The following is a 24,575-nucleotide window of genomic DNA, read 5'->3' on the forward strand; positions in this document are numbered from 1 at the left end:
TTAATCCTTTAATTTTTCCCCGCTAACAAGTAAAACAGTATATATACGAGTATATTAGCAACGTAACATTTTCACTACATATGCAACTATGTTACCTTATTTTCTTATCATATTTAAAAAACAACATTATTACTGTTTCTCTTTTTTAATATATGTACTTTATGAATGAAATTATTTTAGTTTATTACATTATTATACATAGAAAAACTTAGCGAAGACTACCAAAGTAATAGTGACTATTTATTGTGACAATCTGATTGTACTGCTTCTCTCCTTAACCTAATTAAATGTTGTAGATATTCCGTAGGAGTTCTTGAATTGGTTTCACCTTTAGAGTATTTTTTAGTTTTGTCTCGAAATTCTAATAAATAGCTATCATATTTATTAACAGAATCTTCCAAACTATTACAGACACTTCTTATTTTCCTTTCTATGGTGTCGAAATTACTATGATCTTTTAAGCTATTTTGTCTCCGTTTTATTCCGTTAATAGTTCTTTCATTTTGTCCTCTATTGCAGCAATATCCATCATCACCATTGAGGTCCAAACAAAATAAATCTTTTTTATTGCTTAATCCTTCAAAGTTACGAAAATATTTATGATTGCTTGTATCGGGTATGTTATATTTAGTATTTTTTTTGAGGAGATTGTCTTTTACATGACCGATACAATTTTCATAGGTATTCGAACTTAATTTATCCCACAAACGGTAATCCGAATCACTGTTGCTTAGAACTGATGATATTGAGTTATCACTATCCATGTCATCTTTATGACATTCATTATGACTTAATTTATTCGATGCAATATCGACCTTTCTTTGCCATTCATTGCTACAGCATTCTGCAGGTGTGACGTCAATGTCTTTAAAGCGTATAACGGTTTTTGCTTCATTTCTCTCTTTATAAGGAGATATTTTAACACTATAAGGATATACGTTTTCATTTCGTCCTAATAGTAGATCCTCATAATCCTTACAATCCGGTTTCCTATCATGATCAATTGTTACACGCGGTAAAAATACATCATCCTTATCAGAAAAGTCTTCTACGAATGTTTCTTTCAATTCAACTGGTGTCGTGGTTGTGGTGGTCGCTATACAATCTTTATCTGAGTAGCCGTCACTGTTTTTTTTATTTTCTACTTTAGTTGTGACATTGTTGTGGTTGGTTAATAAATCCGGCGTAGTATTAACACTTTGTTTATCTTTTCCATTTTCTATTAAATTACCTAAATTTTCATCTGAACTTTGAGATTCAGAATCAATATACACTGGAGATATATTTATATTAATTATAGGAGAGATACTGCTGTCGTCAGTACTGGCTATTGAACGGTCAATTTTTTTAATGTATTTAGAATAAGTTGATGTACGTTTTATCCTCCTAGGGGGCGGCTGAACCTTCGTCTGACATCCATGATTGTTAGTTGATACAGTTTCAGTCATTGTAGATACATTTTTAAAAATCACTTTTTTACTTTCAGTTATTGTTGAATTATCTTTGTAGGATAAATTACTGTATCTTGGACCAACTGCTATTTCTTTTGAACGAGGAGTCATCGGTGTAGTTTCAGTGCTCACATCCTGCTGGAACGTATAATTACGTTTTTGGTAGTTTATGTACGGCTGGAGATCGGTTTGAACGTCAATGCCTTGATCTTTAACTCGAATCACAGTCTTTCTTGTTTGTGTGTGCGCTGGTATTCCTATTTTTCTTTTATTTCTTAATGCTTTTTTGCTTATTTCCATCAAGCGTTGCCGTGCATTCGAACAAATTTTTAATTCATTTAAAGGTTGCATAATTTTAGATTCGCTGGATGGTTTTTTATCAACGGATGATTCACTCTTTGACGTAGTCATTTCATTCTTTTTAAGCTTAGAATATAATCTTTCCGTAACAGATGCTATTATTTCTGCACGTTGGTTATCATATAATATAGGGACTTGTTGTGTTCTAATATCACTTACATTACTTTTAGATTTGATTTCGTGTACTTCGCTAAGATCAGCATCTGATAACCGGTAAGTTTGGTTACTTTGTGGTAATTTTTCACTACTAGAAAGTGCTTCTTGCGATCGGAAATGACGTTTTTTATGCCTTAGTGGCGCCACGACTTCAATATCGCTACCACTTTTTGTTCTCTCCAGAGCTGGACCAAATAATTTGTCTATTTCTTTATTAATTTCATTACTTATTTCTCCATTCTTATCCATATTGTTAATAATGTCAGAACTTCCACTAGCTATTGACGATGGTGTTGATTCTGAGTTCCGACCTTCACCCTTCATGTGTCGTAAGTTCATTATGTTACCTATGTTTGCGTTTGTATTTGCAATATTGCTATCTTTTACTCCATTAATGTGTAAGGTCCAATGCTTATCGTCGTACAACAGTTGTCTCGTTTCTGGTTTCTGGAATAGAAATTCATTATCGTGTATCTTAAAACAATTATAAATAACATTTAAAATAAAGCACCCGTAAAATACTATTTCACCCTACTCTTTTTATTTTAAAATCTCGTCTACCCCAAGGTTGTCTGAAAGAAATCGCTTACCTAGCGATAAGACCGCCTTTGTGCATAATATTGTTTTGTAAATTTTATTTTTAAAGATGTATGTTATGTTAGCTTGTAGTATGCACAATAAAGTATATTTCTTCTTCTTCTTCTTCTTCAAAACCGACAAATATTTACTTAACTAAATAGTTGTAGAAATCACATTCAAATTGTTTCTGTATCAATTATTATCTGAATCAATTTTTTACTAGAGACATAATAATGATTTAAATTACAAAACTGCATGTAATATAATATAATGCAGCTTTAATATGAAAATAATGTATTTTGTATATAGTTCCTAAATTTTAGATAAAATAATATCATATAGTTAGAAAATAACTCGAAATTTAGAAGTATGATATTAAATAACTCCACTAAATCATTTTTAAATTTTAATTAACACAACATATAATTAATACATAATTATAAAATCATTTGTATACAATTGACGCCCGCTCTAGTGTAGTGGTGCGTGTGCCGTGTCGGCGGTGCCGGTGGCGGTCTTGGTTTTTATCTGTACATCTGATAACGATCCTTACTCATAGTAAGAAATATATCCGCCAAGCTGCATTGGAGCATCTTGGTAAATTAAGCTCTGATCTTTCTCTTACATGGTGAAAGTGGCCTATGACCAGCAGTGGGATATTACAAGCTGAAGAGTTATTTCTGTCTCGTATACTTAATTTGATGATACTTACATACTGAATGAAGTGGCTAGCTAATTCCGCTAACAAATGGTTGTACTGCGCTTGCAAAGCCGATTTGGATATAACGCTGGTTACAGCGGGTATTTGCGAGCTGGGTAAGTGGCGAGCACTAGCCGCCCAGCGAAGCGTAGATGCAGACTCGCCGTAACACGAGACACTTGGGGACACGGCTGCGTACAAAAATTAAGTTTTTAAGAGTATTCATTTCCCATTAAAAACATACCGTCATTCTATATACTAGGGCATCCGTTAATTACGTGAGCTATTTTTCGATCCGTTTAGACCCCTCCTCCTCCTTAGGTGAAATTTAGTGAGATTTGCCTGAAACCCCTTCCCTTACGTGAGATAGGATCGACAGGAACTAATAAACTGTTCAAGTATACTATAGTTAATTTATTTAAATTAAATTAAATTCAAAGCAAAAACTAAATGATTTTAATGGCCAGGAGATTCATTTTAGCGGGCAAAATGAACACTGAAAATATTTTTTTTAATATCTGTAATATTTTATATTGTTTGAAGTTGATGTGATATTTTCAATTATACCCTCCCCCTCGGTTTAAATAAAATTTGGTGAGATTTCATTGGACCCCTCCCAACCCCCTTTTCCCTCATTCCGAGCTCACGTAATTAATGGATGTCCCCTACTGACGGCAGTTGAGAGACATTAATTTACATCAAAATTAATACCAATAAAGGTTATAAAAAAATAAAATGGTTTATTTTTATTATATAAATATTTATTTTTATTTTATTTTAATATCAATAAATAAAGGTTATATATGTATACCAAGATTTTTTTAGCTTTTTCTAAATAATGCTTACCTAATTGACGCATTCAATGTTTTTTATTTTTTTTTTTTAGCAGGATATTTCGATTACTGTAAATGAAACGATTTATTCAAAAAAAAATTGTTTAGATTAAATAAACTTACTTGCTATAATAAAAGTGCTACCACCTCCCGTGAAACAGTCCTTCAGCAACCAGGTGAGCGCTGAATCACGATAAGGAATGAATCTGCTCCGTCCAGTTCCCCCACTCACTAGTACATTTTTTTTGAAAATGAATATTATACAAAAGATTAATACTGAACTTTTAATCATCTATTTGTCCTACTAGATATTATATTATAGCCTATCCTACTAGAGAAAAAATATATCCGATAATCTGCACTTAGTTATGTAGGTAGTTTTTTATAACGAAAGAAGTATAACTGAATTTAATTTCCATTTAAATTTATAATTACACTTATAGAGGACAGTTTTAGAATGATATCGTTTATTTTCTATAATAGATTAGAAATAATATTTACCAAGTGCTGAGATAACATTACTGAGTGCGACTAAAGATTTATTGATATTGGCGCCTTCCTTCTGACGGCCGCCTGCACAGCCTTCCCAGCTAGCTTTTTCGCTGCAATGAATAAACAAATAAAAAATCTTTCGTTGCACAATCGTATCGCTGTCAGTTAAAAATAAACTATAAAGTTATTTAAAACGTGTTAAAGTGATCCTGAGTGGATACCCTATAAAAAGAGTGTAATTCCTTTTTAAGTACAGATTTAAACACTGAAAATATAATATATATAGTCGTAAATATGCTGGACATAGTCCATTTTTTCCATATAGAAGAAATATTAGAACTTAATTGAGCTTAATGCAACACGCTTCTGTTACTGACGGTTTTCAATACCTATTTATACAAATGATTTTTATCAAACCTAGATTTAAAAAATAATCATCAACAAAATACCCATAAAACATTTAATAAAGCAAGAACTAAAAAGTCTGAGTTTTGGTATACACAAAAAACATGTTTAGTTTATAATCTATTTGAAAATAGTTACAGGAATGTTTGTTTCAGACATGAGTCAACCGTTGGTACATCTTTTCGATCACTCAGTCCGCTCGTTTTAAAATGTCTATGTATATAGTTATGATAACCCATTGCTGTGTTGTATCATGTCGTGATGCTTTCTGATGTGTCGCATCAGTACCGATCCCGATTCGTGTCAAGGTGGATTTATATTTGACTGTCGTGTCATGTCGTGTCGTGTCGTGTCGTGTCATGACATGATGGCTAGCGTTTACATTATTATGACGTGTTCTAACGCAGCGGAACGATATTTTGAATCAATACAGCCGCAGCTCTAGAAAAGGTCAAACATTTGAAATGTTATTTCATGAGTCATTGGATTCTGATTCAGATTTTGAAGAAGATATTACTTATTAATACTCGCAACTCTTTTATAAAAAGAAAGAAATAAGCGGATAAAGAAAGCGGCTGTATTGATTCAAAATATTGTTCTGATGCGTCAGAACACGACATAATAATGTAAACGCTAGCCATCACGTCATGACACGACACGACACGACACATCAGTCAAATATAAATCCACCTAAATCCACAGGTATATTCCACTCACACACACACACACTAAGGCTGGCCACATACGTACGGTTTCCTCATTAGGTTTCCTGATCCGGAATTCCGATTTGGAGACACGAATGCATACCTTACATACAAAATATTCTACTCGGCGCAAACGTTCTTAAATTTTTCGGACGGAAAAAAAACCTAACGTACGGTTCGAATCTATGGTCGCGCGTTCGGGTGTCCGAATGGAAAAAAAACCGAATGACGTCATCCCGAACGCAGCGTTTGCTTACATTGCTTCGAATGACAGCAAACGGACGGAAATTTAAATTCAGAATCGGCTCGCGTTCGTGTTGAGTACGGACGTACGTGTGTTATATTTTTAGTTTTTTTTTTCGTTTTACGTTTGTTTTCATTATGTGCGAGTCCGAAAATTTGATCATGGCAGTAGAAAAATACCCGTGCTTATGGGATATTCATCATGAAGACTACCACAATAGAGATATAAAAGATTTGGCGTGGGAGCAAGTGCTCTTAATTTTGCTCTTTTCAGATAAAATTGACTCTCTTTTATTCTTTGAGTATTTAATGGGTGGACCCAATAACGACGTTTCCTATTTTTCTTGTTTAGCGCCAATAAAAGTGCTATCCCAATTAATCTTCGTCGTCCATGTCCATGATATGTGCTTTCACGAAAGCGTTATTATACCCACTGGCGGCAAAAATTCCGAATAAAAAAAAACCAAACGTCTGCGCTAGGATCACGGAAAACCTAATCTGAATTCCGGATCAGGAAACCTAATGAGGAAACCGTACGTATGCGGCCAGCCTAACATGTATGTTCTACAAATTTACGATTAACTTTGAATAGATCGTAAAACCACATCATCAAAATATTCGAAAATAGACATATGTAGGCATATAACAAGTAACACCAGTGTTATTCTTGTACGCTTGACATAGTTGATCGCTCGATTTAAACTTCATTGTTGTAATCAATCAGACTTAGCTTAATTGACATAGTCTTGGTTGTGATAGAAAAATAAATATACATAAAAGATGTTTTTAAACAGAGGTCGATAATAATGGGATAATACCAATAAAGGTCAGTATTCTACTAGACATCGTTACAATTGTTTGGTAAAATATATAAGTATTATATTATAAATAAATATGTACATGAAATCAACGAAGGGTCAAGGGTACATTGCTTATTATTTATTTTAAGACACAGATTATGTTTCATGGTTATTGATGTGTTAATTACTTAATTATGTGTTTAGAACCAAGACCTTCGTTGTATGTAGGTACCTTTGGTTCTGTTATTAAATTTAAACAATACTAGTCATAGGATCCACCACTCAGTTATACAGTTAATTTGGGAAACTTAATATAATCTATAATAAGATAAAGGACAATTGTATTTTCCACGGCAAATAAACGTAGCGTCGGTATTTCATTGCCTACAACTATTTAACGACACCAACCATAACTCAAATAATTAAATTAAAACCTATAAGCATTGACCATCAAAGTATATTTAAATAATAATTGTGTTTGCAGGTAAACGAAGAAAAACCGACCTCAGTTATATCGACAAGTAATACAACGTAGTTAGACGAAAAAATAGTCAAGTAAATACGCATTATCAAAGATTACTCCAAAACTTGTGATCAGATCTCGATGAAATTTAAATGTGACCACATGATAAACATCGGCTTTCGATTAAATTAAAAATCGTCAAAATCGGTACACCCAGTAAAAAGTTATGCGGATTTTCGAGAGTTTACCTCGATTTCTCTGAGATCCCATCATCAGATCCTGGTTTCCTTATCATGGTACCAAACTAGGGATATCTTCTTTCCAACAAAAAAAGAATTATCAAAATCGGTACACCCAGTAAAAAATATAAGTTGGCCTAGCTCTTGAGCCAACTAGTACATACATAATATAGTTTTTAGTAATGTTTTTTAATTTAACTGGCATCTGAAAGCTGAAAGCTAAAATTAAGTGGCTTCTGAAAATCTGAAGTAGTCCAACTGAATAATATTGCTTTCAAGCAGCGTTTTTTTTACTGTGGTGAGTAAGGTGAGACCAGAGCTCCTGGGGGGGGCTGGAGGTGGGGTTAGCAACACGCTCGCAATGCTTCTAGTGTTGCAGGCGTCTATAATCTACGGTAACCCCTTTCCATCAGGTAAACCGTACGCTTATTTACCGACCCAGTTGTACAAAAAAAATATTTAAAAAAAAGTGCAAAAGTCCTGATTCTTCTTGAAATTGCCTAAACATAAGAAGTTTTTTTCATTTACATAGATTTGGAAAATATTCTAACATTTTCTGTACAATATAAGTAAAACAGTAATATACAACTTTGTCCAACTACATACGCAGACATGCATACAAATCGCATGCTAATGGCTCTATAACATAGTAGTTTTCGTAATAAAAGAATATCGTGATGTTAAATATGTCTGTGGCATTCGGAATGCATTATTTCTAAATAGACAAAATAAGTATGTGAACATCGGCTTAGACATAACGAGTATTGCACCCGCAGCATTGGGCTTCGTATCAATTTGTATTTGAATACTAAGATTTTCATACAAGAACAAAAAATAGCATTAAAAAAACTAAAAATTATATTATAATAATATAATTATGTTTGCTCACAAACGAAAAAAAAACGACTTCAATTACATCGACGAGTAATACAACGTAGATCAACGAAAAAATAGTCAAGTAACTACGCGTTATTAAAGATAACTCAAAAAGTAGTTATCAGATCTCAATAAAATTTATATGTGATCACATGACAAACATCAGCTTTCGATTAAATTAAAAATTATTAAAATCGGTACACCTGGTAAAAAGTTATTGCGGATCTTCAAAAGTTTCCCTCGATTTCTCTGGGATCCCATCATCAGATCCTGGTTTCCTTATCATGGCACTAAACTAGGAATATCTTCTTTCCAACAAAAAAGAATTATCAAAATCGGTACACCCAGTTAAAAGTTATTGCGGATTTTCGAGAATTTCCCTCGATTTCTCTGGGATCCCATCATCAGATCCTAGTTTCCTTATCATAGTACTAAACTGAGGATATCTCCTTTCCAACAAAAAAAGAATTATCAAAATCGGTACAACCAGTAGAAAGTTATGCGGTATAATACAACGTAGGTCGACGAAAAAAGCGTCAAATAAAAACGCATTATTAGATATAACTCGAAAAGTAGTTGTTAGATCTCAAATAAATTTAAATGGGACCAATTAACACACACCTTTTTTGGAAGTCGGTTAAAAATATAATTGGATATGCTTAGGTTTTTAATGATGTAGGGCCCGTCTGGGGAAAAACCTCAACCTTACAGAAAATCATAGTCAAATAATACTGCTTTAAGGTAGTGTCGTGTTCCCGTGGTGAGTAAGGTGACCTGTGCTCCTGAGGGAGATTGGGAGTAGGGTTGGCAACACGCTTGCAATGCTTCTGGTTTTGCAGTGTCTTTAGCAGAGTTGTTCGTTATATTAGATAGCGGATAAAATAACCTATTATTTATAAGTAATCATATAACCTATTATTTAATTTACCTGGCAACATAGATCAAGTAAAAAAAGGTAGATAACGCACCTAGAACAGAAAACTGAAGCCACTTTTTTAAAGATGTGTGAGTGAGTGAAGTGTTGACACCTTTTAAAAAAAGTCCCTAAAATTTTTATTAAACAATTAATTTAATATAGGTAAAATGGGTATGTGAAAATAAAAACCTGTTTATAGTTTTAAATAAATTTACTAAAAATAAAACAAAAAAATCGGTAGAATAATAAAAAAATATATTCGTAAGATAATCGTATGAATGGACACTTCCTATCCCCTCTATTTATCTCTTTTCAGTTTGCAGTCGGTTTTTTAAACTATTTATATTTTTAACTATTTTTCTTAAACCGAGAATCCTTTATGTTGTATAAGTTTTTTAAATTTTTGTCGCTTAGAACTCAGAGTCATCGTCATTGTTTGCATTTTACTAATATGATGTAGTCTTATGTTCAAATATTTTTCAATCACTAATCGTATTAAATTGACTTTATGCGCATGGCCAGCATAATCGTGGTCATTTTCTCAGTCTTACAGCCGCTACCCATTCACCTCTTATTAAAATATTCGTTGGAAACCTAAAACCATGAAATTTGATAGTAAAATATGGGTACCTAGTTTACTCAAAAATTGTAAAAAGTTAAAACATAAAACAAACGAGTTGATAATTGATAAATATATTTTGATTTTTTTATTTTCAATTTATGTAACATAAAATAACACGAGAAAAAAAAACAATAACTATGTCTACTTTTTACTTAATTATTTTTCTGATTGCGTACAATTTACTTACCCACATTTTGGGGTATTGAAAAAAAGAACTACTGGCAACACTCCCGTAGTACGTCATTTCGTGACATTGAAATTATAAGTTCCGAATAACCTCAATATTATTTTGGAATAACAATAAATTTAAAGTTTTATATGTACTTACGTGTGAAACGATATTCCTTCAGATTTTTTGTTTACTTTGGTATTGTTTTTGCACCATTTAATCACACAAGACGGCATTTTATAAGCAAAGTTACTGTATGAAGCCTCGTGACATACTAACGAAAATGAGCGTAGTTTGATGCATATGTGTGCGTGAGCGCGTGTATTTACTTGAAGGAGCCGAGTTTTGTGGCTTCACTAACAACAAAGGCCGCGCATTATCTACTTTTTTTTACTATATCTGTGCCTGGCAAGCGTTATTTATGTTGAAAGAATATTTTTATTTGATTACTTTAGAACTCAAATGTACACAGAGCCAAATCGTACTCTATGGTAACAAAATAAGAACAAAATTCCTTTCAATGTCCAGAACATCTCACCTCGCCGTATAATATACTATTCCTATATGAAATTGTATTCTATTGTAACTGACTGAGAACTATTTTCCTTTCAATGTCCAGAACATTTCACCTTGCCGGATATTATAGAATATTATATTAGTCCCATGTCAAACTGTCTATTGTAACTGACTAGGAACTATTCTCATTTTATATATTTTTAAAAACTAATATTTAAGAATATTTTTGTTCGTATTTTTATTATCATTATTATACTACACATTAGACTTATTTATTTTGTTTCGTTAAACGGTTAAATAGTCAGTATGGATAACGCGTTTGTTCTCTTATGCTGTTCGTTATTTTCGTGAGTTTGTTATTTTTTTTTTTGTGTGTGGTTAAGGCAGTAAAGAATATAGCCACCCCCTTTCTACCTGTAGGTGTCGTAAGAGGCGACTAAGGGATAACACAGTTCCACTACCACCTTGGAACTTAAAAAGCCGACCGATGTCGGGATAACCATCCAACTACTTACTGGCTTTGAAATACACAGGCCGAAGACGGGCAGCAGCGTCTTCGGTGCGACAGAGCCAACCCAGCGGTCACCAACCCAAACACATGAGTTCACGCCATTTTTAGCGCAAACTTGTGGAGGCCTATGTCCAGTAGTGGACTACGATAGGCTGATGTGTGTGTGTGTTTTTTTACGATTGCGGTGTTGAGTTTTGAGAAACTGTAAATATATAATTAAGTTTTTTATATAATTATGTATAAATTTAATTGTTTAGTGAGTTTAGTCATAATATTTTAGTATAATTAAAATGCCACGAAAAGGACAAATGTGGAATTATTTTACTGTGGTGAATTAAATTGCAAAAAACTTTTAAAAAATAAAACTAAAACAAAAGTTTGTGTAAACAAAATCAGTGTCCAAATACTTTCGATTTTGAACTGTAAATAAAAATATTGTCTGTAATTATTTTGTACATAACTATTGGTAAATAAAACCAATGAACTTCTAATGAATTTACGAGTATATTGCCTAGAATATGATAATCGATATATTGTAACATCAATCAATACATCAATTACATAATAGGGAGAAAGGAATATTATCAAAATCATAAAATTATTATTAATAAAACTTGAGTAACCCAAAGCGAAACGAGAGTGGGCCGCTTGTCTGTCCATTAGTGTGTTTGTCTGTATGCCCTTTATATAATTGTAAAGTATGTATTTGATCATGTAATGATCTTCAACAAAATGTTGTACATGAGCCCACAAACATCTCTAGTCTTTAGGCTACGGTAAGCACTTACCATCATATGGACGCTTGTTTGTTAACCTAGTCGTAGATTGTGAAATTTCATTACTTAGGAATCCGTGCCGAGTACATTAGAAATGTGGGTACCCTAACTCTTTCGTAAGGATATAATCGGCTTAATAAACAAATTCAAAAATGAACAAACATAAAATACTAATTATATAAAAATATATGTATAAATTGTAATAAAAAAACCGAGTGACATTATTTTTAATTTAACTTTTTTAACACGAACTTATTCTAATAGTAACATTTCATAAATGGCAAAAATAAAGCTCAAGAGTCAAAGTCTCCTCACGGGACCATGCACGAATATTAGGTAATTTTGGAAGTAAACTATCAACCGCTTCTGACGTACCTGCCAGCAAGATCAGCTAGATGTAACGTAGCACGCGGTGTAACCAACTCCAGTAAAGCATGTGATCTCGAAGAGCAATTATTTCGCTTAGTGGCGGCGGTGCGACGCCTTCGGGTACCCTCGTTGACGACTGCCAACAGCGTTTCTACATCGTGAACTGTTACTCGGCGAAGATCTGACAACATGATATTATTATTTGTAATTTATTGTAACACAAAGATGGTAAACAAGCATACGGTACATCATGAACCCCCCAAGCTAGCAATTTAAAAAAAAAAAAACCTTCGACTTAAGACAAAAGTTTTATTTATTTATTTATTTATTTATTTATTTATTTATTTATTTATTTAGTTGCACCAACAAGATAAACACCAATACATCACAAAAAAGTAGCATTAATATAGAATGTTGATTGTTAAGTGTCACCTCAATTACAGGTGCAAACCGCAATGCGAATTATACAATTTTTACTTCAATTGAACATAACAAGTAAATACTAAGTAACTGAGTCAAATTGCAATTATTAGAACATATATAATAAAACACTAAATTAGAAAATATTGATTATATTTTATCGTCAAAGGTTAGAAAACAAACTTCTTACGACCAAAACAAAGTCGCTAACACATGAAAACTGCCGAGTTTATGCCATGTGCAATCGAAATATTGAGTTGGTAAATATTTTTTGGCAGCTAATATTGAATTTTCTGAATCACAAAAAAACATAGAATTCGTCTTACAAAATACAGAAACATTTGCTTAACCATGTTTATATGTAGTCAATACATTCATTCGACATGTAAAACGGAGGTGGATTGGTGTGGAACTAGGAAAAGTGGTAGGTCTGTAGGTAGGTAGTGGTCGCTAGCAGTCTGAAATTTTGAATTTGTCGCTCAGGATTAGTATTCGACCATACCAACTACGTTTAACTCTTTTTTTCTTTCTACTTGGTGACAGATTTTCCTCGCTTCACTCGTAACAGAACCTGTTCACGTCGGTCGTGATCTCCTTTCTTCTTTGCTTTGGAAAAAACTTGCCTCTTCATTATTTACTTAAATTGGTAAAACTTTGCATGTATTTTAAATTGTAAAAATTGTCTTAAAATTTTAATATATTTTAAGTAATAACAAATATCGTACGAATCGTATGTGTACAAATTTTATGTCGTTGTTTTATTTATTGTATACACAAGAGTTTACATAAAATAATAACAGATATAACAATAACATATAATTTGAATTATTTATGTAATTATTGCTATAAATATACTATCATTACAGGTTTATTACCTAATACGATAGTACATATAATAATAAAATATTTTAACCAAAACAACCACTAACCATAACATATTTAGTTACTCGCTGAAAATTTAAATATGCCGCCAAAATTATACTAACATTAATTATTGTGTCCAAAATAAACTAATAATTACTATATATGGCACCAGCATACATATTATTATATTTACTATTTACGAATGATCATTCTTAATAGGTGTACGACGATTACACAAGGCCCTTACACAATATTGTTCAAGTATTTATATTGTAATAATGCACTCAAACCTAAATAAATACAACAATTGAGTTAACACAACATAAAACCTTTAAAAATTATTAAGATATAAACGGAAAATAAGAAAAACGGACAATTAATTATGTGTCCTTAACATGTGTAAAAATGTTAATAATTATTTAAAAATAAACATTGACTACTGCATATTATAATAAAAGAAGTAAATTGATAAATTAAATGTGAGTAAATTACTTTGAAAAAAATTTTTTTTCGAAATTAAAGTACCCTGTTTTCAAAAGTATATTGCGAATCAAGCTGTATTTTTACTTTTATTTATTTAGTAAATACACACCACACTTTTTTCAATCTTCTAAGTGCATCCAGTAATAAACGATTAAAGCTTATATATAAATATTAAGAAAAAAGATACTTCAATTTAAACAATAAGAAATATTTTAAGGTTTTTACTTACTTTGTACGTAAGGGCCCTTAGTAGGATGCTCTCTGACTCGTAGGTCTTTACGCGAATTTCCCTTTCGACGCGGGAGTGAGTTCAGGGACACGGGAGCTTCACCAGCTAACAGATCGTGTACCCGCTCGTTGTATATCTCTAGAAAACTAAAACAATATTTTTACCTTATATAAATTAGAAATTCTCAAAGAACACGAATCCACTTTGGTTTACACGATTTAAAAAATAGCCTTGTAAATATAGATTATAAGAATATATATGTATACGAAATACTAAATGTAATAAATAACTTAAGTTCCTATTATCAATAATCAGTAAAAAAAAAACACCGGTCACCAACCCGCCTGCCCAGCGTGGTGACTATGGGCAAAACACATGAGTTCACGTTATTTTTGACGTAAACTTGTGGAGGCCTATGTCCAGCAGTGGACTGTATAGGCTGTAATGATGAGTAAAAAAAATCCAACCGTTTAATTCCTAGACGGTTAGAATTCGATTATTTTCTAACTACATAGTTACTTAACAGTAGTCTTGACTAGTATCTACTTCAAAAATTAACCGAACAAATTCTAGTATAAAACCTACGGTTAACAGCCTTCGAAATAATAGATATTGCACGAATATTTCAAGTTTTGTCGTCTGCCTATTAATTCAAGTGTAATGAAAATATTCATTTCAATTGCTTTGTGAGTGAAGGTTGACCTAATATTAACATAAGTTGTCATAATATTAATGGACTAATTCATATAATACTCACTATATTTAAAAATAATATAACTGTAACTTAACTCGAAGTCAAAAATCGCAACAACTGTTCATATAAATATTAAGTTAATATCAGTTTATATAATCCGTAAACTTATAAATCACTATGAAAGTAGATGATAAATTAGTAAAAAAAAAGTCAAATAAATGAAGCTAGAAAAATATTAAATTCAGCAGAGCTATACACTGACTAGGGCGGGCGGACGGCTACTAAGCTCACGTGTAGGTGCGACCATAATCCGGGCAGGTGTGAAGCCGTGTAAGGTATCGCCTGACTACGATGTTTTATGTTATGCGATTAACGTTGACAAAACTTTTTTATGTCTTTAAAGTCAAAACTATTACGATTTTGAAGATTCTTATTTAAACTTTACTCAATAAAGGATTATTGCAGAAAGTTTCAACGAGAAACGATTTCAGTTTTTATAGTGGCGAAAAACAATAAATTATAAAAATAAAAAAAATCTTGTATCGTTAAAAACAACAAACATTTTAGAAGAAAAATCTTTGCTATTTGACATATTTTATAACCGGGATATTGACAATGAAATCCCCGCACCCATGGCGTCTGCAACATCGCTGAAATATCAGGAGTTTCATCGAATAACAATCGAATTTCATAACACACGCAGAACAAGAACCAAATAGACATGTAATAATTGTGTTTGCAGGCAAACGAAGAAAAACCGACTTCAATTATATCGACAAGTAATACAACGTAGGTAGACGAAAAAATAGTCAAGTAAATACGCATTATCAAAGATTACTCCAAAAGTTGAAATCAGATCTAAAAATCATCAAAATCTGTACACCCAGTCAAAAGTTATGCGGATTTTCAAGAGTTTTCCTCGATTTCTCTTGGATCCCATCATCAGATACTATTATTTTAAATATATAGATACTGGTTTCCTTATCATGGTACCAAACTAGGGATATCTCCTTTCCAACAAAAAAATAATTATCAAAATCGGTTCATAAACGACGGAGTTATCCCCGAAAATACATTAAAAAACCGACTTCAATTACATCGACCAGTAATACAACGTAGATCGACGAAAAAATAGTCAAGTAACTACGCGTTATCAAAGATTACTCAAAAGTAGTTATCAGATCTCGATAAAATTTGTATGTGACCACATGATAAACACCAGCTTTCGATTAAATCAGAAATTATCAAAATCGGTATACCCAGTAAAAAGTTATTGCTGATTTTCGAGAGTTTCCCTCGATTTCTCTGGGATCCCATCATCAGATCCTGGTTTCCTTATCATGGTACCAAACTAGGGATATCCTCTTTCCAACAAAAAAAGAATTATCAAAATCGGTACATCTAGTAGAAAGTTATGCGGTATAATACAACGTAGGTCGACGAAAAAAGCGTCAAGTAAAAACGTATTATTAGATATAACTCGAAAAGTAGTTGTTAGATCTCAAATAAATTTAAATGGGACCAATTGGCACACACCACCTTTCGATTAAAACAAAATTTGTCGAAATCGGTCCACCCGGTCAAAAGTTCTGATGTAACATACATAAAAAAAAAAAAAAAAATACAGTCGAATTGAGAACCTCCTCCTTTTTTGGAAGTCGGTTAAAAAAAACATATATACGGTCGAATTGAGTAATGTCCTCCTTTTTTGAAGTCGGTTAAAAATCAATCCACAATCATCCCTTGCCAAAGGCAACGTTTAAAAAAATTTAACGACTGATATTGGAATGCCTGGGACTGTTCCCAGATATTCCAGTATCGGCGGAACGAAACACAATTTTTGATTTTAAAGCTTGTTGACTTAAAAGAATAACTGTCTGCCTTCCGAAACGCATACCATTTAATATTTTTTTAATAACCAAACAAGTGATAGGGAATTCTTCATGCACATATCGTCGGTGATACTGCAATACCACGTAACCAACAATGGTAAGAAGGTCTTTAGTACAAAATCACGAATTTTATTACAGGAGAAAGAAATTAATATTTTCTTTATTTCTACGTATTAAGTCGACTGAACTATAATATGCATACAAATTTACGTACTTTACCTCCTCTTATGAATAATGGGTAATTCAGAGAAATTATGGCATTTTCTTTTGCACTACTGTCACCGTGGGCGAATTTGGATGAAGTAGCTACTGGTATAAGTGTTAGTGTACATTCCATTCATATTCAACGATTCTGTTTCACTTTTACTTAATTTCACTGACATAATGAACTGAAATTTAATTATCTTACTTATAACAACTACTGCTACAACTTATTGCACATACCTTATTAAAGTATTTTTAACTTAACATTGGTTTTGTCAAAATTTGTAAATCCCTTACCTATACATCCTCCTCTTATCTATACAAAATAAATAAAATGTCTGTAATATTAAAATAACCGCTTTTACGCATAACTGTTATCAAAATTTTACAAACACTTTTTAACCGACTTCCAAAAAAGGAGGAGGTTCTCAATTCGATTGTATTTTTTTTTTTTTTTTTTTTTTTTTTTTTTTTTTTTATGTATGTTACATCAGAACTTTTGACCGGGTGGACCGATTTCGACAAATTTTGTTTTAATCGAAAGGTGGTGTGTGCCAATTGGTCCCATTTAAATTTATTTGAGATCTAACAACTACTTTTCGAGTTATATCTAATAATGTGTTTTTACTTGACGCTTTTTTCGTCGACCTACGTTGTATTATACCGCATAACTTTCTACTGGATGTATCGATTTTGATAATTCTTTTTTTGTTGGAAAGAGGATATCCCTAGTTTGGTACCATGATAAGGAAACCAGGGTCTGATGATGGAATCCCAGAGGAATCGAGGGAAACTCTCGAAAATCCGTAATAACTTTTTACTGGGTGTACCGATTTTGATAATTTTTAATTTAATCGAAAGCTGATGTTTATCATGTGGTCACATATAAATTTTATCGAGATCTGATAACTACTTTTTGAGTAATCTTTGATAACGCGTAGTTGCTTGACTATTTTTTCGTCGATCTACGTTGTATTACTTGTCGATGTAATTGAAGTCGGTTTTTTTTTCGTTTGCGAGCAAACACAATTATGTAATATATATTTCGATTTTAAGTTTCTTGGCATTTTTCGTAGTAACTAACATAATAACAATATAATCATAACATTAATTTGCTTTCCAGTTAAATATTTCGTCGAAAAATCCTTTTTATCACCTCACGAGCAACGAACAAAACATTCTACAAACTAAGGTTAAGTTCCACTCTTCAATTGCTTCAGTTGACAATTCCTCGCGCGGTTTTAACTTCTCGTTCTGTTAGGCTTTTAGCAGCGAGAGATAAATCAGGCATAGAACCGCTTTCACCTCACCTGATAAACATTAACTTTTGCATCAATAGCTTGTGAATAGAAAAAACTGACAGAAAAGTGCAGTTTGACTATTAAAAAGAAGAATATATCATAATCAATGAAACAGGCTCCTAGCATAGATAAGTATGTAATAATGATATAGATATTAGCAACCACCTCGTACAGCCGTACCACGTTCGATAAACACGTCACATATGGCTAGATATTAGTTCTGATAAAATCGCAATAGCAAAGGTGTTAAATTCGCGTGCTATTCCAACCTTGAAAAAGGAACGTAACGTCTCTTTTATCTATCTTTATTACAGTTCTGACTTAATCCCCGTGCGTTACGCGAAGAAAATCACGGGCGGCGATGAAAGATAAACTAAGGCATTATAAAAATGTAAAGGCATTGTATTTAATGAGTTTGTCTAATAATCTCTGAAAATAAAGGAACAAAAACTTCTTATTCAAAAACGTTTGTCCATTAAATAAGGTAAAAGATTTGTTTGTTCATAATGATAAAAGTTTTTGATGACATGTTTTTTTAGACAGTTTCGATTTAATAAATAATTTTCTCTACTTATTCCTTTTTGCAATAAGGATTTGTTGCTTCATTTCAGGTATGTCGTTAAGTTAAAATTAAAATCGGTACCTACTATGGTTTGGAAGGAAACGAAAACCATTTTTATGAACCAAATCAAATACTTTTGTACAATTCAAAACATTTTAAAAGTGTGAACATAAACTAAAGAAACAATTACTTGCTTATAAAATGTACTCATCATAAAAATTAGACTGAGTGTTTCGAGTAAGTATAAAGAAACAAGTATTTAGAGGTATAATTACATTTACAGCTAAATTAGTAATATAATTTACATATGTTAAAATATCAGACAAACACAATTCAAATCGCGTGAGAGTCGACCATCTCTTCGTTCCTTTACTCCAAATGCATTACGTATTGTGAAACAATTTGCTATCTGACAAAATTGCTACCTACATATACGTATATGAAAATTGAACGGCATTCAATTCTAATGCGGATACACTAATAAACCCATTTCGATTTAGTACCACTATAATGTCTCCGAAAACTACCGACTGTTGGTAATCAATTTTAATGCTACAAGTTTAACTACAATCTAAGGACAAAAAAAATTATTAAATATACATTTCTATAACATATATTTCGCTTCGCTTCAGTCTGTAATATCCCACTACTGGGCATAGGCCTCTTTCCCCATGTAGGAGAAGGATCAGAGCTTAATCCACCACGCTGCTCCAATGCGGGTTTGCGGATATATTCCCTACTATGAGTAACGATCGCTATCAGTTGTACGTGATAACAACCGGGACCGACGGCTTAACGTGCTCTCCGAGGAACGGTGGGGAGACCCACAAGGACTGCAATGTGGTCATCAAAATATCAATTTTTTCTAAATCCAATCGCTAAGGTAACATACCCTTGGCATAGTTTGTAACCAAAATAAAAAAAAAATTTGGGTGTGTGACTGAACGGCATAAGTGATAACTTTATTGTGAATTTACTAATACACTATACTTCCCATGTGTGTCGTAAGAGGCGACTAAGGGAAAACACGGTTTCACTACTACCTTGGAACTTAAAAAGCCGACCGATGGTGGGATAACCATCCAACTGCTGGCTTTGAAATCCACAGGCCGAAGACAGGCTGCAGCGTCTTCGGTGCGACAAAGCTAGCCCTGCGGTCACTAACCCGCCTGCCCAGCGTGGTGACTATGGGCAAAACACATGAGTTCACGCCATTTTCGGCGTGAACTTGTGGAAGCCAAGTCCAGTAGTGGACTGCGAAAGGCTGATGTGATGAGGTGATGACTAATACACAGCGACACAACAGCAAAGAGCAGTATGGAGTGTAGTAGAGAGTGAGTATTTATGTGAAAAAATGTATGAAATAATAAATATAAAATTGTAACTCATTCAATCTGGCACAAATATAAAAAGCAGTAAAGTTTGTAAATCTGTTTGTAGGTTCACTGTAAAAGTACACTTATTTTCGAAATAATTCTCAAGTGTCGTTAAAGGGATATTTTATTTCCATAATAATAAGTTTTTAGTCAAATAAATTTAAATTTGTGTAACCGCTTTATCCTGGTACATAGATGTATCGGTAAGAGAAACATCACTACTATGTAAGTATTACAAAAGTTTAGTTTGTCTTTTGTATATTTAAGATATATCCGCTATCCCATTAATCTATCTGTAATAACTACAATATATTTACTGTCAAAAAAGTCACTAAAATATGTTAAATTGATTATAGGTAAGTACTGTTACTAAGCCATATTAATTCTTAAAATTAAAAAATAATTTTACAAAACCATTATGAGATAAGCTTTCCCCCAAGCAGTTCGTATTTTGACTCATAGTGAAGATGTAAGCTAAAAGGGTTGCGGCGGCACTACCGCAAGCTATGGCAGTCGACGAACTAGAAATTTACACAACTGATTTTCTGGCTATAAATAATAGTGAAAGAAAAAGAATATACTGAAATTTAGATGAATTTCAACGGACTTAAAAAGCAGAAGGTACGCAATTTGACTGATTTTTTTTGTGTCCCTCATATGTACTGGGTACATCGATATCGATGATTCTTTTTAAATCGAAAGCTTTTAATTCCCATTTTAATTTAAACGAGATCTGACGAATAGTTTTTGAGTTATCTATGTATATACATACTACATATAAGTAAAATTTAAGTGTCTGTCTGCGATTTCAAAATAACTATATTTTCAAGTGCATTTAGTTATTTACACGATACTATAGCAACAAACGATTTTAAAATTTTTGTCTCTCGGTCTGTCTGTCTTTCTGTTCATCTAGGCTAATCTTCGGAACGGCTGAACCGCTGAAGATTGTGAAGCAACAAATATAGAATGCCCGGAATATCCGCAAAATCGGGATTTATGCGCGAAAAAAACCAAACATTTTCTATTAATTACAACAATTTTTGCGAGCTTTACAATTAAACACACCGGCATATTTAGCGGATCACAAAAAAGTCCATAATTTAAAAAAAATATGGTTTTATTTTAAAATCTACTTCTTTTGTTATTTAAAGTTTCATTTGTTTTTCTTAAAATGAGATCACATTAAGAACAGATTTTGCGAGTAAAGGCTATTTGTGAAAAATGGTACATTTTTGAACTTTTTATGTAACCGGGAAAAGTGAAAATTAATATTAAAATAACAATTAATTAAATTAGAAAAATGGTGATTAATGTCGCGTATTTCCTCCACGTGCCCTTATTAAAGTTTCTACCCGTCTAGGCATACTGAGAATGATGTTATCGATGGTCTTCTGGGATAGTCTTCACCATTCCTCAACTACGGCGATTCGCAGTTCACCCACGTTGGCAGGAGCTGGAATTCTGGACTTAACTTTTCTTTTTAGCAAGTCCCAAACGTGCTCTATTGGGTTCATATCTGGTGATCTCGCCGGCCACTCCATAACAGTGATATTCATATCATTAAGATAAGCTTGAGTTACCCGAGCGGTATGCGGCCGAGCATTATCGTGCATAAAAACAAAATCGTCACCGATATATGGGGCAAACGGTAGGACATTTTCTTCTAAAACTTCTCTGATATAGCGGTCTGCAGTCAGACTCCCTCTGTCAATCACTACCAAGTCTGTGCGAACTCCCAAACAAATGCCCGCCCAAACCATTATTGATCCACCACCGTATGCAACTTTAGTATCAAAATTTGTCTGAATTTATCGCTCTCCTTTGCGTCTGTATATTCTTTGCCTGCCGTCAATTTGATTTAAGAGAATTCTGCACTCATCACTAAACAATACCTTACTCTATTGGTCCGCGTTCCAAAGTCGATGTTCCTAAGCAAAAGTTAACCTGTTTCTACGATGATTTACCTCGAGCCTTAGAGCTTGAAAGAAGAAATGAACCCAAACCAGCTTCTTCGAATCTTCTTCGTACCGTACGCTCACTTACGGTTACACCCCGCACTGCTTCTAACTCATGTCGGGCTTGGACGGCTGTCAAACGGGGGTTCCTACGTACACGAAACCGAATGAAACGATCATCCCTACTCGAAGTGCGTCTTTTTCTGCCTTGTCCTGCTCTTCTCACATAAGTACCGGTCTCCCTGAACAGTTGGATATTGCGATGAGTCGTTGAAACTGGTCGACGAAGATCTCTGGATATCACTCTGTAGGTTTGACAATTTCTTCGCATTTCGAGTGTTCTGGCAATCTTCGTTGGGGTTAAGTTAGGCATAATTCAATCCTCAACTCCAAAAAGATACGCGATTAAAAAAAAACTAACACAAAACAGTATTTCAATGAAATTTTAAATCAAACTCAGAAGGAAGAAATACTTGAAGTTCGCTCCAAATAAGATGTATTTGAATAAAATTAAAACAATTGCATAAAATGTGATGTTGAGTAGTTTTCTTAATTTGAAAATATTTCTTTTTAAATTAAATGACGTATAAACCAGCCAGCAACCTTATATGATACTGATATCAAACCTTTATTTTATGTTACGCTATATATATATATATATATATATATATATGTGTGTGTGTGCGTGTGTGTGTGTGTGTGTGTGTGTGTGTGTGTGTGTATTGATATTATTATAAAGCTGAAAAGTTTATTTGTTTGTTTAAACGCTCAGGAGGGAACAGTATCTTATATTGGATAGCCCATTTGCCGAGGAAGACTATAGGCTCCTTAAATTAACGCGGGTGAAACTGCGAGGCGTCTCTAATAAAGCGAATTTAACTGACTATTTTTTCGATTACCTACGTTATATTACCTACTTACCGATGTAAATTGGATCCTTTTTTTTATTCGTTTGCGAGTTATTCATAAAAAACATATCCAAAATTAAATACCGAAATGAATGACTTTGTAATCAATAAAATCTTATAATATTTATTATGTGTTTAAATTATGCTATATTGCTTATTTGCGTAGTTTAGAGGATAACTTTAAATATACTTAATGAAAAAAGCTTACTTTAAACTATCACATTAGGTTGATAATATGACAAGTACCTACCTTACGGTAATATTGAGCTGCGGTTCCTGTGCTAAAGCCTTACAAATTCGTGGAATCAATCCCGGTTGTACCGCTGATCCCACCATTGTATGTGTTTTACCTGTCGAACTTTGACCATACGTCAACACGCAAGCTGACTGGCCACTTAAAATTACTGACAAAACTTGACGACCTACTGTATCGAACACCTGGGAAAAAACATCCATAAAGGACCAGTTTCATTAAAATATCAACTTTAATTGTTGTTTTTTTATCATGAAGTAAAAAATAATAAATGGTAAACCATTAAATTAATCACATAAACTCAGCGGACATGAAAAAGAAAACTTTTAGACATTACTAGCTGCACAGCTTATGTGTTATTCTGGATCTACAGCTATCTACGTGCCAAGTTTTATTACAATTAATTCAGTAGCTTTTGCGTAAAATAGTAACAAACACACATCTATCCTCACAATTTGCATTGATAATATTAGTAGAATACCTTCTCCTGTGATGCATAATTGGGATGTGTAGTTGCGCATGCACTATCAAACGCATAGTCGGCATAGTACCTACGCACGCGCTCACGACTATCTCCAGCACCAGATAGGTGTACCTGTGTTATAAGTGAAATTAAATAACATTTTTTTACACAGAGTATTAAATAATTACTTATCTTAAAAACTGTTTAAATACTCGATCAATGAAACTTCAATAATACGTTCAAAAGTTAAAAAACAATACTAACAAAATTTAAGATATTTTCTAACACCATCACTTACCTTTATGTTTGTTATAGTTATCGTATTGTTATCAATTACATTAATAATTGGTACACAATATTTGTCAGTCTTAAGTTCTCTAAAAATATAAAAATATATATATTACACCAATAGTAGGTACTTGGATCATAAAAAATATAAATAGTCATAAATTTTGTATTAAGTATACTATGCTTTAAATACCATTACTAACTTTTCTGTGAAAGGCCTAACTCTAATTGCTAATTTTACGTTTGACATTTTAATTATAGGTATACGTTTTCAACACAATTTTAGATATAAAAAATCACTATACAGAATAACGAACGCACAAACTACACATGAGGTCGGTCACTAGCGTATGCATCGAATGTGTGTAGCTATTTTAGGAACAGCTCCTTTTTTAAAAAAGGGAAGAATTCTAAAAATATATTTTATGTACCTACCTATCGTACCTAGATCAGGCAATTTAGAAATGACAAACACCTCTCTCTGCACAAGTTCAGGATAT

The 24,575-nt window shown here is 32.8% G+C and overlaps 1 protein-coding gene across 1 annotated transcript; it reads right to left on the reverse strand.

Annotated features, from left to right (window-relative positions):
* Window positions 1-129: 129 nt before the first annotated feature.
* Window positions 130-24,325, reverse strand: LOC123662357 (kinesin-like protein KIF16B). The gene is made up of 10 exons (XM_045597206.1): window positions 24,279-24,325; window positions 24,086-24,164; window positions 23,806-23,919; window positions 23,322-23,509; window positions 14,177-14,322; window positions 12,187-12,361; window positions 4,581-4,681; window positions 4,203-4,310; window positions 3,259-3,437; window positions 130-2,414 (listed from the first exon to the last, which is right to left on the reverse strand). The coding sequence occupies exons 1-10, from the start codon at window positions 24,323-24,325 to the stop codon at window positions 237-239; spliced, it is 3,315 nt and encodes a 1,104-aa protein (XP_045453162.1). The 3' UTR covers window positions 130-236.
* Between the last annotated feature and the right edge of the window lie 250 nt (window positions 24,326-24,575).

The sequence above is a fragment of the Melitaea cinxia genome, chromosome 18, assembly GCF_905220565.1.
Source record: "Melitaea cinxia chromosome 18, ilMelCinx1.1, whole genome shotgun sequence".
NCBI classification, from domain to species: Eukaryota; Metazoa; Arthropoda; class Insecta; order Lepidoptera; family Nymphalidae; genus Melitaea; species Melitaea cinxia.